Below are 17633 nucleotides of genomic sequence, written 5' to 3' on the forward strand. Positions count from 1 at the left end.
GGGCATAGAACCGCTCCAAATATCATCTTGGAGCAAGTTTCATTTCATTTTCCGTGACAGCAAACATTATATTCCACGCCAAACTGAAGAAATGCACCCAAAGTGTGTGCAGTTGGTTAGTCTGGAGGAGGAAGCATGATGGTGCAGCAGCATCTTATACAGCTACACAGCTCGTCAGCACGCTGTTGCCTTCCTGCCATCACCTTTCAATCAACCAGCATTTTTTATGCAAGACAAGCTCTGACAGATCATTGAGGACACAGCTATGACTAAAACAAAAACCCACTACAGCTACCGAACTGTGGAGCAGATGGGGGAGAAGCAGAACAAGATCAAAGCAGTGCAATGTGAGGAATCAGTAGCATCCTGCAGACGCAGGTGTGTTAGAGCAGAGAAAAGGCTCTGTTGGCTTTTAAAAGCCGTCACCATCAGTAATCGCGTCTAAACATCTACTCAGCTGCTCTCTAATTTGATCGCTGCACTTTTACAATAGAAATATTTTGTTGTATGACTTCAAGGCCTTTTATATCAGTCGTAGAATACCAGTTCCATACTCACAGCCCATCGCTCCTTCAGATTTTGCATGAATTTTGCGTCAGGGTCATCAATAGGAGGAGAAAAGTATCTCTGCTGTATGGATTCTGCACTCACACACAGTTTGAATCTAATGTGAATCGTCAGTTTATGGCGTTGTACCAGATGCAGGCCAGCCAGTGAGCGATGAGGGCGAAGGTGCACATGAGAAGAAAGAGGACAGCCGCACCGTACTCTGAGTAGCGATCCAGTTTTCGGGCTACACGAACCAACCGTAGGAGACGAGCTGTCTTCAGCAGACCAATCAGAGTGGTGGTCTGATGGGCGTGGGTGAGACAGAGGAAAGTGGAGATAAGGCATCGTTAAACATGGCAGAAAGCAAAGTCGCTCTGATATCTCCTCACAGCACTCCCACCTGCTGTCATCCTGTCACACACGCACACACACACACACACACACACACACACACACACACACACACACACACACACACACACACACACACACACACACGCACACACACACGCACACACACACACACGCACACACAGGTGATGTAACTCTGGTCTTTTCCTGATGTGATTCAGTGTTGAGGAGGTGGTAAAATCCTGACTCCATTCATTTCTGTGGGCCTCTCTTCTCTCTGCTCCAGCTGGCTCCTTCGTGTCCACACAACAAATAAATAACAGGACGATTACTGCGCTGGCTGAGTGCCTGGTCCTCTGTGTGTGTGTGTGTGTGTGTGTGTGTGTGCTAACAGTAAATAACAGTTGTCTGTTGAGGAAAGTCTCCACTTTCTTGGCTCAGTGGCTTCTTCTGGGCAGCATCAGTGGAGCGAGCCCACGTGAAGCTTTCCCCATGAACGTTGGGAAGTCCCGCCTTCATTCATTTTATCTTGAAGGCTGCTTTAATTGTTATTCATTAGTTCTGTTATTTAAAATGCTGCTCAATATTTACAGTTACCTCCAGCGGAGTTTTTGTGTGGAGCGATTCGATCACCTTAAGCCTGAGTGTTTTATATCCTCGGTGTGTGGGAAGTATCCTCAGGGAGACTTCGGCAGGCTACAGCACAACTCACTTACTGCTTCCTTTAACTCCCACTTCTTTCTCCAGACACCCACCTCCCACTTCCTTGAATATCAAACCAACACCACCATCACTTCAATCATCCACTAAACCACAGAACTTAATTACCCACTGAGCCAGACGGAAACACACTGCTCTGCATGTTTCTGTAGAGCTGTAAACCAAACCTTTTGTTACTGACAGTGGCACATCATTCGCTTTGTGCATGAGAAGCGCTGTGCTGCATTAGTGTAAAGTTTTCTGTTTCTGCCAACGAGTGAGTGAGACCTGGATTTTTACCAGAGGCTCTGAGATACAGCGACAGACAGAATCAGGAAGAATCAGAGCTCAGCTTTAAACGGCGAATCAAGCATCTGGAACGTTCAGTGCAAACTAGAGATCAGTCAGTCGTGAGCATAACTTTTCTCAGCTTTGCTCTTACAGTGGAAGTACGACGTTTTTGACCAGCTGGTTAAAAGAAATCCCCCGTGCCATGGACCGGTCCGTGAGTCGTTTGGTACCGTCCGCGAGGATTGAGCCTCGGTGTGAAATTGATGGTTGAGGAAAAGTAGCATAGAAGCCTCCTTGTGGTTGCCTGGTGATTTCTTTTTGTTCACATTTGGAGATTTAGGTCACGTAGCTACGGCACCACCGATGACGGTCGGACTCAGACTGACTGCTTCATGTGTGTTTTGTCTGTCACGCAGCGTGATCCCCTGACCCTGGAACAGTAATGTGTGTGTTGGATCCTCCAGCTTTACCTCTGCACAAACACAACGCGCTCTTTGGTAACTGAGCGCCGGTCGTCCTAGCGGGTAGTTATGAGCGAGAGGGGGAGCTGGGGCTCGATGTAACTATAGCGTGAAAGCAGTGATGTCATTAAAAACACATCATTTTGATGAGCTCAGATGAGTTTTAGGGTCTCGTGCACACTGCGCTGATCTAAGACATGTTTTGTTCATGGCTGACTACAAATCAACTTCCCTACGGAGACAATTAAATTATGAAGCCAAACGAATCCACCTCTCCCTCTCTTCTTATTTCCTGTTCCCCCTCCCTCCACCTTGTTTTTAATCTTTCTGCGTGTTATCTTCACTTCATTGCATTAAAGAGATGGCAGACAAGATGTCAGTGCACCATTCGTCTCTTCTACATTCCCCCCTCCCCTCCATCTCACTACCACTTGTCTCGTTCTCTTCCTCCCACCCTGCCTCATAACTTCACTGCAGCGTACAAACAGGCAGCTATCTCTCCGCCTCCGTCGTGACATACCTCCTCTCCATTGCGGTAGATGAGCAGGTCAAAGGGAATAGCAGCCACCATGTCGATGAGGAACCAGCCTTTGAAATAGTGGACAGCTATGCGCACCGGGTGGCTCACCACTTCGTCATTAGAGTTTACGTATGTTGTCCTGAGAGAAACAGAGAGCATTATGTAACTAATAGTTGTTATTGCACTTTCTTCTTTTACAACCAGCTCTGTTTAGAATAATGTGCATAGATGAGAAACAGTTTTTCTACTTAACAGCACCAAATCTGACTACAGGCTCTTCTGTGACTGTTGCTGTAATGAGGAGTGCTGCTACAGTTCAGACCTGAAGTTGATGAGGATGTCAATAATGAACATGATGTCCACTATGAGGTCCACCACATTGAGAGGAGAGCAGGAGTAAATGCAACCCTGCATGCCTAGGTCTTCCTACGAGAAGAGAGGAGAGGAAAACAAGTAAGGAGAGGCTAATATAGTGTACTGTAAGTTAAAAATACATTCAGCACATCTTTCAAATGGATTAGGATGAAGGATCATTTACATATGCATGCAGACAAAACATGAAACAGTGACAAAGTTCGGTGATTTGGAGCTCAGTTCAGCTGGCAGCAGGCTGATTAAAGAGGGACTTGTTCCAACTCCATGTTTTTGTTTTTGTAGAGCAGGCCACTAGAGCAAAATAATCCTAATTCATCTCATACTGGAACTTTGTGCAGCCCCTCAGTTCATCGACAGCTGTTTCAGCTAACTTCGCCTCCCTTTATGCAAACTTTTCCTTGGTGGGTGGAGCCTCTGTGCTACTGTACAGCTACAGCTGCTACACAGGCAAGACGAGTGAAACTGTTTGGTGGAGTCTGAAGCCTGGACCCTGAGCATTTGCACATTCGCTGATCTTTATCATTTAAAGCTAACGTCATCTTTAATGTGAACATCACTTTAAGACAAAAACCAAGGTGCACTTTAATGATTCTGTCCTTAGATGAGAACCCACGTGATCGTTGAGGAGGAATGCGGCTGAGTAGGGAGTCAGGATGGCGGTGTAGATGACCAGCAGCAGGATGAGCCAGTCCCACACCGCCTTGAAGGGGCTGTAGTGCAACACCGTCCACTTGTGGATGCGAGGAGCCTGCAGCTTGTACTCCGGCAACACATCTGCACCCAGAGACAGCACCTGTGTCGGGAGAGGAAGACAGAGAGGGGGTGATCAGACACTGAATAATTGAACACACAGAACATGGGAAGAGACAAGAGGAAGAAGAAAGGGCATTTGTGTGCATGTGTGTGAAGGGCTGAGAAAGTATGGAAAGAAGAAGGAAAGTAAAGAAACAAACAAACGTGCACACATGTACACACACCCCGAGCATATACACAGTAACAGAGCCAAACCACAGAAGATGATGAGAACGGCTCTCATGACTCTTTCCAGGCCGCCCTCCCAGGCAGCCTGTGTCCATTACACACGTTTATAATAGTGCAATGCAAAGATATGTGCACAGAAACCCATGTAGCAAGCTCACGCACACATAATCCAAAGCTATGATTCCAGTCACATTTCCCCGTGGCGCTGACACAAATGCTTCGACACACGAGCGGCGTGTGACATGGAGTCACGTGAAAGCACAACACTCCAAACACACACAGATCCTTTTCCTCTCTCATCCCTGTCTCCCACAAAAGCACTCCAAGGATGGAATCTCGGGAGTTATGGTGCACTTCTAAGTAGCTTTACTTGCAGTAATGTATTCAATCGTCTGGGCTGCTTTCTGCCCGGAAGAGAGCAGGAATGAATCAGTATAAAGAGGCATTAAAACAGCCTGCCTGTGTCTCTGCCTAATAGAATCACACAGTGAACAGCAGTGCTGAAAGCAGGGGCCTGACTTTTGGAGCTGTGTAGTGTAGCCACACAGACACCTGCGACGATCAGCATTAGGTTGGTTGGCTTGACAACCGATGCTTTGATCTTACGTGCATCACTTTTATATAAATACAAAGTGTGATCAAAAAGCATACCCGATGTAAAACTGGCCACTATTCCTGCGAGGCTGGCCCTTTGTGAACTCCTGTTGTGTTCCAGTCCTTCTGCTACGCTTGGATCGCTGCCATTCGGACCACTTGTGATTTGAATTCACATATAAGAGTGGAAACATAAACTGACCTATTTTTCATGTGGTGGTTCGACACTGGTGCAAGAGCTAGGTCTCTAGCTACAACTCATTCACTGGAAAGCACCACAGTGTCCAAGGCCGAAGACGGTAAATCCGTTGCTGATGTCTTTTGACGCTCAGATTCATTAACCAGGCTCTTAATTTGCTACTAACATGTTAAAGGAGTCATTCAAAGGTTTTTCACACTGCACACCATTTACTCTACAACACACATGTTGGACAAAATAGTCAGTAAAAGAAAACAAAGCAGTTAAAATGAAAACTCGCTGAAGCTCGTCTGCTTGCTAAAGGTCAGCTCCGTTTCCTCGCAAATCACAGATCACAGCTAATCTCACAGAGTGAAAGCAGAGAGGGTGGCAGTTTGTCTAGCGCGCTAATTTTGCCATCAGTCTTGCAAGACTAGAGATTCATCCACAGTGCACATGCTTCACCAGAAAAAGGAGCTCTCAGATTATTAAGCTACAGCCACACAAGACAAGCGTTCTTCTAGAGACAAGTTGTGGGCACAAGATGACTTTGATATAAAGTACAGATGCAAACAGGTGAGGAGGTTTATTACAAAATGCAGGAGAGACATTGCTTTCACTTTAATTTATGTCTGTCTTTTGGGCAAGCAAGGCAAGCACTGCTTGCCGCTAAATTGTCAGTGTTTTTTTCTGCATTTGAATAAAACACTGCAGTCGATATGAAACAGGTAATATATTATACATTGTTTGCCTCCCGTGGCTGTGTAACATATTTTGCTCTAGCTGGCTCTATTAGGCAGTGAAGTGTGGCTGTTTCGTAGAATCCTCTATTTCATGAACTATTTGTCATTTTTGTCCAGAATGTAATACCTATAAGTTCTAACAGGTGTGTGTTTATACTGTGAACATGCGGATGTTCCGATCCATGAATACGTGCGAGTCATTCATTACTGCATTAGTACATGAGAACGTCGTACTAGTGGGTTGGAGCTTTTAAACGGAAACCATCATTACTGCAACAGGACAACTGTTCTGGTAGAAACATTGTATACAGACAAAACAGTAACAATAAAGTAAAAACAAAATTATTCTCATATAAATAAGAGTAAGGCAAACCAAATGTGAAGAAATAAAGCAAAATAATAAATAAAATAGTACAGTCTGCTCTTTGACCTCCTCTCACCTCTTCGTTTTCTCCCAGTGCTCCACTGAGCTTTCACTACTCTTCTACACTCAGTGTTCCGGTTTCCTCCTGGCCTCCTGCTGACCTGTTAAATCTTTCGTCTTTTCTAATTGCATCTTTTTGTCCCTGTCCACTATCCAGCAATCCTTGCTCCACCTTTCCACTTCCTTTTCTTCTTCCCCAGCAGGCCAGTCACATTTCACACATTTGTCCTGTAAACTATTACCGCTCATCCTGCCTGGACCTTTCTTTCTTCTCTGGTTCAAATCTCTGGCTTTTCATTCCTGTATACATTCTCTCGTCCTCAGGAGCCTCGAGGCAGCTTCCTCTTTCATGTTTCCTTCATACAGAGTTACAGTTCAGGATTTCCAAATAACTTTCGATTTCAATTAAGTTAATGGTTTTACCCTCACTCACTGACTTGAAACGTTTGTACACTAGGTTTGGAAAAAAGGTTTTGGCATATGCCATATTTTCCGCTCTATAAGGCGCACATAAAATCTACAGCGCGCCTTATAGTCCGGTGCGTCTTATGTATGAATTCTGGTTGAATTCCGATTTTAAAAATCAAATCACCACACCTTTTTTTTTCCCTCTCTCTCTCTTTCTATTTACAAACAAGGGATGTTTCCATATTCTCTCCACCTGTCTAAACGAAACACCCAGCGTACATCATTAGAAATACACACACAATTAAGGGCATGCTGAGGTTTGTCACATGGAATGTAAATGGAGCTGGCACCAGAGGAAAGAGGTTAAAGATATTTAACCAGCTTAAAAAACTACAGGCAGATGTTGTTTTATTACAAGAAACTCATAAACCTGTCACAGGTTTAAACGAACTTAAAACACCTGAGTTTCCTAACGTGTTTGCAGCCTGTTATAATTCTAGATAACGGGGAGTAGCAATTTTAATACATAAAAATGTTAATTTTACAGTACTCGATACAGTTATAGATCCAGAGGGTAGATTTCTAATTATTAAACTATCAATATTGAACAAAAAACTATGTATTGTAAGTATATATGGTCCAAATGTTGATGAACCCTCATTCTTCCACGGATTTTTTAGTGCACTCTCTGAACACCTTGAATGCACACTCATTCTTGGCGGTGACCTCAACCTTGGACTAAATGAAGAAATGGATAGGCTCAACACAACAGGAACTCAGCGCAATTGGCAGTCCACAAATATAATCAAACAGTATATGGACGACTTTGGTCTTTGCGATGCATGGCGCTCTCTTCACCCCACCAGTAAGGAATATACTTTTTTCTCGCATGTTCATCACTCTTACTCTCGTCTGGATTATTTTTTGGTCAGCAGCTCACTGCTGAGTGACATTTCAGACACTGAGATTCACCCTATAGCTGTCAGCGATCATGCTCCTGTATCTTTAACACTAATGCACAAGAATAATACTACGCCAAGAAAAAACTGGAGATTTAATACATCATTGCTTAAAGATGAAGACTTTATTAAATATTTTAAAAAGGAATGGACTTCATATTTGGACTATAATGACACTCCCGGAATATCTGCTTCTGTTCTATGGGAAGCAGGGAAAGCTGTGATGAGAGGTAAAATAATTTCTTTCTCATCACATAAAAAGAAAGAAGAAAACAAAAATATTCAGGAATTAGAAAAAAACATCAAATCACTAGAAGAAGCCTACGCGTCCCACCAAGATCAGGAAACATTGAACAAAATACGCAAAACAAAACTAGAATTAAATGAAACTATTACAGTTTTTCTCAGTCGCTTTGGTGCGTTTCTCAGATCAGAATTGAAATTCTCATAACTATTAGTTCAACCTCCACAACACTCAGTCATTTGTGCACATCATAGTAGCAATTTCTCCTCTCTCTGAACAAACTGCAAATGATTTTGGACATGAATCAGTTGCTTCCATACATTTCCCTGCTGCTTTCTGACATTTCCATTTGCTTATGTCATGTCAGTCAAAAGTAATCATACCTATGGATGCTGAATAGTCGTTCCTAATAAAACTAATAGTCATACATCCATTGCTTGAGTCATCACACACAAAATTGTTGAACTAGTTATCACATGCCAAATATTGGCCATCTGTCAAGCAAATCCTATACCTTCCTGTATCATTGTTCCTGGAAATGTCTCCGAAATTGAACAATTGATCTCGGGTGAATTACAGCTGTCACTCATGAGGAGGCGTGTGAAAGTTTAGTTGTAACCAATGACAAACAACTTGTTCACTGTCAATTATGGATGAATCCTGTGAATCCCCAATTGGCAAGCATATATAAACTGCGCAGGAGCTAGTGTGTACCATTTCTACACTTCTGTTACACAAAATGGAAGGTCAGCACTGTGGAGGAGGGGTGAGGAAGCGGGGAGGAAGGGGAAGGGGAAGAGGGAGAAGAGGCAGATATAAGCGGATTCCTAATGAAATAAGGGCTACAATTGTGGACCATGTTGTGAATCACAGCCTCACCATGGAGGAGGCTGGTCGAAGGGTGCAACCCAATATTGGAAGAACTACTGTCAGTTCAATCATTCAAACATTCCGTAGGGAAAACAAGTATGCAAACAGTAATACACTGTACTGTACTGTGCCATCTCAGACACATCACATGTTACTGTACTGTATTTGCAATTTCACAAAAAGTTCACTCTGCACCACATAGGATTGTAAGACAACCTCGCGGAGGCGGAAGAGGGCCCCTTCTTACCCCACAGCAAGAAGAAGCCATTTGTGCAATGGTCATTGCAAACAATGCAATAAAGCTGAGAGACATACAAAGCGCTGTCATAGAGAATTACACGGTATTTGGCAATATTGAATCTGTTCCAATTTCAACAATTGACAGAGTACTCAAGAAAAATGAAATCCACATGAGCAAATGGCCCTGCTAGCAGCCATGGATGCAGCATGTGACGACATCACAGCAGGGTCCTGCAGAGGATGGATTCGCCACTCCAGGAGATACTTTCCTCGCTGCATTGCGAGGGATAACATCTGTTGTGATGTAGATGAACATATGTGGCCAGACAGACAGGAACGTCTGGATGTGCCAGAATGATTTACTGTACTGTTACATGTGCTGTTTATTGTTCACATTAGTGCACAGCTCTACCAAATGGGTGATTTTATGTTTACATGTATTCTACAGTGCACAAGTGACTGTAGCATATTTTTCTTTTGCACAATTCTGTAGGATTACAAATACTTCTACACAATGGAAATGTGAAACGTACGTATTCAGTGTCTCAGTTACTCCCAAGACTCCCATAACATCTACAGTGACTTTACTGCACATTTCAGATGGCTGTACAGGTAGGCCATAGTGCTGTCGTCAGCATTTTCAGGTGTCACCAATTTTTTTTGCAATGGGAAACACTGAAATTATAAACTGTCATAGTGGAAACATGACAATGCCATTTGACTATCTTGTTCATAAAGATGGTGTCAAGACTTTTCATTTTGATGGCACTGACAGTTTCATTGACATGGATACTTGCTTTTGAGGTATGGATAATCAATTCTGTGCATGTGACGTGCTTTTGCAGGCTATCCACTAGGTTTTGCAGTTTGCACTAATTGTTTTGGGAAATGCACTAACTGCTGTGCAAATGTTAATGGTGTTCTGAGAAACGCACCAAAGCGACTGAGAAAAACTGTAATAAAAAAACACAATTCCTTATACAAAGACTTCGCTTGCAGAATTTTGAACACAGTAACAAATCAGGTCGATTTCTAGCTAACCAGCTAAAAATAAATAAAGAAAAAACAACTATATGTGCTGCTAAAGATTTATCGGGGAATTACAATATATGATCCTGGAAGAATAAACAACATTTTTAGGGACTTCTATGAAACTTTATACTCACCACAAATAAACCCATCAAAAAATGAAATTGATCTGTTCCTTGACAACGTAACTCTTCCAAAATTACTAGACAGTCAAGCAATGGAACTGGATTCGCTACTGACGCCAAGTGAACTCCAGGAAGCCCTGATAAGTATGCCCAATAATAAGGCTCCAGGTCCAGACGGCTTCCCTGCAGAATTCTACAAAGAATTCTGGACAATTTTGGCACCAGTATTCCACAGCATGTTGCAGGAAATCGAGGAAAATGGCAGACTACCACCAAATATGAATTCTGCCAACATTAGTCTCCTGCTAAAACCAGGCAAAGACCCTTTATTTGCCTCAAGCTATCGTCCAATTTCTCTTTTAAATGTAGACCTTAAAATAATCTGCAAAGCTCTCTCAGAGAGATTAGAGAAAATGACCCCCCTCTTAATTCATCCTGACCAAACTGGTTTCATAAAAGGTCGGCACTCCTCAACAAACACTCGTAGATTACTTAATTTAATAGACTACTCATACAATAAAAACATCGAAACCATAATATTATCTCTAGATGCAGAAAAAGCATTTGATAGAGTTAACTGGAAATTTTTATTCGCAACTTCACACAAATTTGGTTTTGGAAACTCTTTCATAAACTGGATAAGAATGTTATATAATTCCCCAACAGCTCGTATCAGAACAATTGACCAGACATCCTCCAGCTTCTGTCTCTTGAGGGGCACCAGACAGGGATGCCCACTCTCCCCTTCACTTTTTGCAATTTTTATCGAACCTCTAGCAGCAGCATTTAGACAGGCTACAACAATTAAGGGCATAAAATGTAAGAGCATAGAACATAAAATCAGTCTCTATGCGGATGATGTGTTGCTTTTTCTGCAAAACACACAAACCAACCTCTCTGAGGTAATTACTCTAATAAACTGGTTTTCAAGAGTTTCAGATTATTCAATTAACTGGCCAAAATCTACAGTTCTCCCCATTAACTGCTCCTTCCATAATTCTTCCTCTGCCCCACTGCAATCCGGAAATATTAAATATTTAGGTATTAATGTTTCTCCTAAGCTTTCAGACTTAACTAAATTAAACCACATCCCATTTCTAAAGAAAGTAGAAGGCGATCTGACTAGATGGAAATCTTTACCCATATCACTCATGGGAAGGGTCGCCACTATAAAAATGATGATCTTGCCAAAAATAAATTACTTATTTTTGATGATCCCTAACAAACCATCACAAGATTGGTTCAGATCTCTGGATTCATATATTTCCAAATTCCTTAGTGGGAGTGGGAGGTTTGGAGTCTTCTCTCACCCCCATTCTCTGCGACCTGCTGGAGCGGGGGGGCTAGGAGGAGGAGTTGGCCGTCCAACTGCGGTCTGGAGTGTGGGGCCTCCCTGCTGCTGCGGAGTCGGGGCGGTCTGCTTCTCCCCACCGCAGGGAAAAGGGAAACACCACCTGGGTCTGGGTGCAGTTCCCCCCTCCAGGGGCAAGGGTACCTAGACCCGGTTTGTAGAGTACGCTTGGGGAGTGTGATCGTGTGTACAGCGTCTCTTTATGTCTGTCTCCACGTTGGTTGAGTGTGGAGTAAGTGCATATGAGAGCATGAGGGTGGGAATGGATGTTTGTATATGTGTGTGCCTGTATGTCTGTGTCTATATGTCAGGTTGGGTATCAGGCGCCACCTCTCTGGGGACATCTCAGGCCCTCCAAGGTTTGGAGGCCTATCTCCACCCACCACCACTTCCCCTGCCAGTGGCGGACTCCCTCAGGTGTCGGTGCGTTGGTGGTTCTTTGTGTCTGGGGGTGGGCGTCCGGGTACACACCGGCTCACTCCTTGGTGGCCGCTTATCGGGGCCTGGAGCCTGGGGCTCGCTCGGGCCACTTCGGAGGTGGGGTGCCCCCGGCCTCTCGGCCTGGGGCTCGGTCACTCAGGCACAGCTGGCTGCCGGCGGAGCTCACGGGCGCGTCACTGCAACTCCCCCTGGCTTCTGCTCCGCGGCTGCTGAGTGAGCCCTCATCTGGGACTCTCCTCAGCTCTTTCTGGAACAGTGGCGCGGCTGCCCCTCTGTTGGTCTTCCTTGGTCTCTTGTGTTCTGGGGACCTCTGGATGTCTGGAGTTTTGATCTCCTCCATACCTGCTTCATACCCTGGAAGACGGGGCTGTGGCTCCCCACACTCCCTAGCAGATCGTTACATGGAGAAACCTTTGGAATGCAAACATGCTGATCCACACAGGTATGCACACAGGTGTACACACGGGTATTCACAGACGCAGACTACAGCTTTCTTGGCTGCTGCCTCAAAGCACATTGTACGCTGTCTATCTTGCGTGCTGCACAATATCGTTTATTATTTAGTATCTACTGTTATCTACTGCTAGCTAGTTTATTGTGATGGTGCCGTTTTTTTTATTATGTTGCTCTTTGTTGTTTGCTTTCTCTTCTGTTTTTTTTCTCCATACAGGTGACCCAGGTGTTTTTTTTTTTTGTTTGTTTGTTTTTTTCTTTCTTCCCCCCCTTCTCACCGTCTCTTCTCCCCTTTGGTTTTTTTTCTCTCCCTCTCTTTCTTTCATTCTCTCTCCCTGTCCTATCCCCCAGTCATGTCTGTCCCGTTTGTAGCAACTGAAAATAAAATAAATTCATAATTATAATAAAGGTCAATCAAATGGACCAATATGGCAAGGCCATGATGATCCACTTGGTAAAATAAATCCGTTTGGCATCTTTCTTGGCCTTAAGACAACAATTCTGATGTCTAAAGATCCAACCGTGACACACAAAAAAAAAAAAATCAACAATCTGTCAAAAATGTTTTAGTACGACCTTGGTAGCTGCGAAGCCGCACCGCTTGATGGATGGTCGGAGCATTACGGCTACTGTAGTGAAGAGCCACGCGGAGGAATCTGGGTCCTAAACTCCGTTCCCTACAGGTCCCAAAGTCAAACGATCACTGCAGCATCACTGAGAGTTAAAAACTGTCTAAATTCTTTCATCTAATAAAATGATCAGTGTTGCTGCTTTACCAGGTGTAACAATTGAGTTTAACATCCAGGCATCCATGAAAACAGAATTTATTACATTTAACAGAGTTAGAAGTTAGCAGGAAGTTAGCTCGCTAGCTTCCACCTAAGCATGATATAGCATGTTCTGACTGAGAGATTTCTGAAAAAATTCAAACGTACAGCTCTGCTATCACTTCCAGCATAAATGAAGACAGGAAACTAAACAGCAGTGACGTTTGTAGGGTTACTGAAGTTGGGCTAGCTGCTATATAATGATGTGCTACGTGATCGCTAGCGACACAGCTACGTTAGCATAACATAAACACAGTGAAGCTGGAGGATGAACGCTAACTTTTTTCCACTCAATAAAAGTTAACGTGAGGGTTCCTGATGGTTGGAGACAAATGCAATCGCAGGATGCTGTAAAAGGACCAAACTTCAGTCAGGAGAACAACTGAGATAATTCATCCACAATACGAGGTTAGTCATTCATATACTGCTGCAACATGGGAATAGAGCAGTTGTGATAGAATACAGCATTAATGTCTTGATGCATTCTCAATCATCCAGGTAAGTAAATCTCCAAAAGTTGATTCTGTTCATCTGGACGTAGCGTTTTGTGGGAGAAACTTTTCATCATCATCCAGGTGACTTCTTCAGCCTCAGCTGACTTCAGGTTTCAATCTTATAAACAGTGCATTTGCATAATGACTGAAACCAGCCCACTGAAGGAACAATGGGCTGGGAGGTCAGTTCCTTAATCTTAATTATGCAAATTCTCATGACCATTGATCAACAACCACTGACCAAAACCCACTGATCAGTGGCCATGAGTACCACTCTCAGCATCAACCAAGTGTGTTTGAACTGTGTCTTCATTCCACCTACTTCACATACAAGGGTCAGTTCTACAGGCAGAAACATGGGTGTGCCGTGGGCTCCCCAGTTTCACCCATCGTGGCCAATTTGTACATGGAAGAAGTGGAAAAGAGGGCTTTGCTATCCTACCCTGGAACACCACCAAGCCATTGGTTCAGGTATGTGGATGACACCTGGGTGAAAATCAAATCTCAGGACGTACCACATTTCACGGATCACATTAACTCCGTGGACCGACACATCAAATTCACCAGGGAGGATATGAAAAGTGGCAGCTTAGCCCTCCCAGACTGTGAGATTTCCATCAGTAGTGGGGGACATCTAAAAGCTGACGTGTACCGTAAACCTGCACATACGGATCAGTATTTAAGGTTTGACTCTCATCATCCACTGGAGCACAAACTGGGAGTCATCAGGACGCTACAACACAGAGCGAACACCATCCCCACTGACACAGCAGCCAGGGAGGCAGAAGATCACATCAAGAAGAGTAAATGTGGTTATCCCAGCTGGACTTTTGTCAAAGCTGGAAAGGCTCCTAAAGAAACCTCCAGCCGATCCAGGAGAGAAGGACAACCGCTGCCCAAGCGAGATCATAAGATCACCCGCAGAGTGCATTTTCAATTCCAGAATGGGCATAATTATCACCATAAATCATGTCTGAATCCTGACCTGCCCACATATGCACTTGTGTGAGCGGGCACAAACACTGCTGAATAATGCACCCACACCCACACACCCCTAGAGTTCAGCCGAGTGTCCCCCACAGCTGTGCGTCGCCTCTTGGAGTATCTTGAGGGATATTTTTAGCCATCTGTGTGAAACTGAAAAACACTGCCATGAGGACTGTTAAAAGTGCAGATGTCAAGACACATTTAAGTGCAGTTAGGGCAAAGTTGTATTTGAGGACAGCACCAGAGGGAGGAGTCTTAAAGCAAAGAGAGGAGCAGTTTACAGAGCTGTCCGCCTGTGCCACCGAGATGATTTGTTTTCCTCACTTCACCCACAACATGCTGTTTGTTCCCCACGTCGATCTAGTCGATCGGTGTAGCAGAGGCCAGCATCATTGGAGAAAGTCCTCCTTGCTAATATTCATCCCTGAAACTGACAGGATTTGTGCTTCTGACACACTGCATTTGGGGTTGACTGTGCTATATTTTCTTACTTAACTGATTGACTTGAAACTACAGACAAAATTAACTAGCTTAGACGTTAAGAGGCAAGTCGAATACAAGTGACGTGCTGACAATACACGACTCAAAGTGAAGCTCAAGCCAGAGCTCGGGCTGTCCAGTAGATTGCTTCAGTGTCAGCCCTGCTTTATTTGACACCGTGTGCTTTAGAGTGACAAGACAGGGCGAGAGATGACAAGACATAAATCAAGTTTAAAACCCTAAATGTCACATATCTGGTGTGCACCTGCTAAACCATCAAGGCTGTCACATTGTCTTTCTGCAAAGTCACGTTTCAACACAATGACAGGATACCAGAGGACTAGTCTGCTCTTACTCATAGATTTATAAAGCAACAACTACCTCTGAAGAAAGTGATGTGGAGACAGAACGATAAGGACCACGCTAAATGAGAAGAAACCCAATGCTTGACCTTCTTCTTGGTTTGCTCACAGGAAAGGATCAAAGGTAATAATGTAAAGAAAAGGGAGCCCGCCTATGAAGCCGTGCACAGCGCCAAGGACTGTGAAGGTGATGACTCACCTTTTTACAGGCAGCAAGGTTTAAATAGCTCACACTCACACCTACACCTGGGAGGTGTTCAGTACAGCTGCAGCCATAAAAAAGCTGATGACTGAACAGCGATGACACTTCCATCATTAATCTTCAATCAAATCTTCTGTCGGTGCAGAAGACTGAGCCACAGGCACCGGCACAGAGGTCGGTGCTTTGTGCAACTGGTTGATATCTCAACAACTTGCTTACACTTTATTTCACATTTAGTGAAGTCATGGTGTCATTTGAAACAGTGGAGATGGTGACGTCCTCTCTATTTTACAGAATGAAATGAAAGAGATGAAGGGAATAGCAAAAGAGAGGAATAACCTATAAGAGCGAGGCTGTGATAGTGGGACCAAGTGAGAAAGACAGAGAAGGTTAGAGGAACATGGCCAGGAGGGATGAATACACAGCAAGAAATAGCTGAAAAGTCAAAAAAATGATTAAAGACTGACAAAGTGAGCAGCAATGACAGAGCCTGACAGGGGACAGTCTGCATGACACGCAGCCATAAATGTAATTTCTATAATAAAAATTGATAGTGCATGTTCATAAACTGGAACATTTGGATCTGCGTGGCAGTTTAGTCACACAGAGGAAGAGACGAGCAGCGATGTGACGACCAGAGAGCACATGACTGTCAGGAACGTCTTGTAACTTGTAGCGATGGCGGATGATAAAAACCCAGTGACAACATAAAGTGAGGTGAGTTAAACCAGCAAGTGATTAAAGCACCTCTGAAAGGCAGAGAAGTAAATGAAAAAGTTTCTCAAGCTGAGAGTCTCTGCCTGTGACCAACTGTCAGCTGCAGGCGCACGTAGCAAGTGAACTGTTGTAAACATGTGTCTGTTTATCCCACAGGATCGTTCTGCTTCCAGATTTAACTTCTTATCTATAAGCATAATAATAATGGATTGCATTTATATAGCGCTTTTCGGGACCCCTCAAAGCGCTTTACAATTCCACTATTCAGTCACTCTCACATTCACACACTGGTGGAGGCAGCTACAGTTGTAGCCACAGCTGCCCTGGGGCAGACTGACAGAGGCGAGGCTGCCATATCGCACCATCGGCCCTTCTGACCACCACCAGTAGGCGGTAGGTGAAGTGTCTTGCCCAAGGACACAACGACCGAGACTGTCGGAGCCGTGGCTCGAACTGGCAACCTTACAATTACAAGACGAACACCCAACTCTTGAGCCACGATCGCACGTTTGTCAGTGTTTTCTAAGTAACTACAGAGGATTCTGATCTGTTACTGATCTGATCTTCAGCTAAGATTTGGTTAAAGAACATCTGATGTTGTGTAAGTCATTAAAAGATGGATATTGCACATGCTCAGTGTTGGGTGTAGCACATTCAAAATTAACATGTGACTGTAATCACACTCGTCTTTGCAGTAATGCATTATGTGTTTCCATGCGTCACAAAGGTTCTTCAGTTCTCTTTTGTGCAGGTAGGAGGACATTACTTGCTAACTGCTAACACAACTTTGACTGTGAGCAAGCATCTGCACGGGCAGCATGCTAACACAAAGCTAGCCAAGAAGCCAGAATGATGCTGAAGCTGAATGAACGCTGAGCTCCGCCCACCAGCCAGAACTTGATCTTCAACAGGTAATAAAGGCAGTGATGAACAGTTTCCACCTGTGCATGTCTCTACAGTAGAATCAGTGTTGCAATGGCTTTAAAGTTATTAATGTTCATTACAAAGAACCAGTATGGACATGGACCCTCAGTGTCAGACTGCGTTCACTCTTCTAATACTTTTCTGTTTGCTTTAATGTCAGTTTGTTGCTAACTCATTGGCCAAAACCTAATCTTTAAAAAAATCCAAAAGTGACATCAGACTACAATATCGTCCAATCCAATGCTTCAAGTGTCTGCAGCTGTGATGCTTCCAAAACCTCTGCAAACATGGCCGATATGTCGTGACGAGAAACTGGTCAATATTTTATACAGTCAAACACTGCTGCTCATCCAT

At 43.9% G+C, this 17633-nt stretch overlaps 1 protein-coding gene across 2 annotated transcripts in view; it reads right to left on the minus strand.

The window, feature by feature from the left end:
• Nucleotides 1-17633, minus strand: part of kcnh2b (potassium voltage-gated channel, subfamily H (eag-related), member 2b) — a 255409-nt gene that overhangs the window by 26412 nt on the left and 211364 nt on the right. For both annotated transcript variants that reach the window (XM_012924041.4, XM_004568926.4), the window contains 4 exons: nt 3860-4039; nt 3194-3297; nt 2872-3010; nt 697-851 (listed from right to left, as the gene is read on the minus strand). In XM_012924041.4, the coding sequence (XP_012779495.2) occupies nt 697-851; nt 2872-3010; nt 3194-3297; nt 3860-4039 (578 nt within the window). The remainder of the gene's footprint in view (nt 1-696; nt 852-2871; nt 3011-3193; nt 3298-3859; nt 4040-17633) is intronic.

Source organism: Maylandia zebra, linkage group LG9, assembly GCF_041146795.1.
Source record: "Maylandia zebra isolate NMK-2024a linkage group LG9, Mzebra_GT3a, whole genome shotgun sequence".
Taxonomy (NCBI): domain Eukaryota; kingdom Metazoa; phylum Chordata; class Actinopteri; order Cichliformes; family Cichlidae; genus Maylandia; species Maylandia zebra.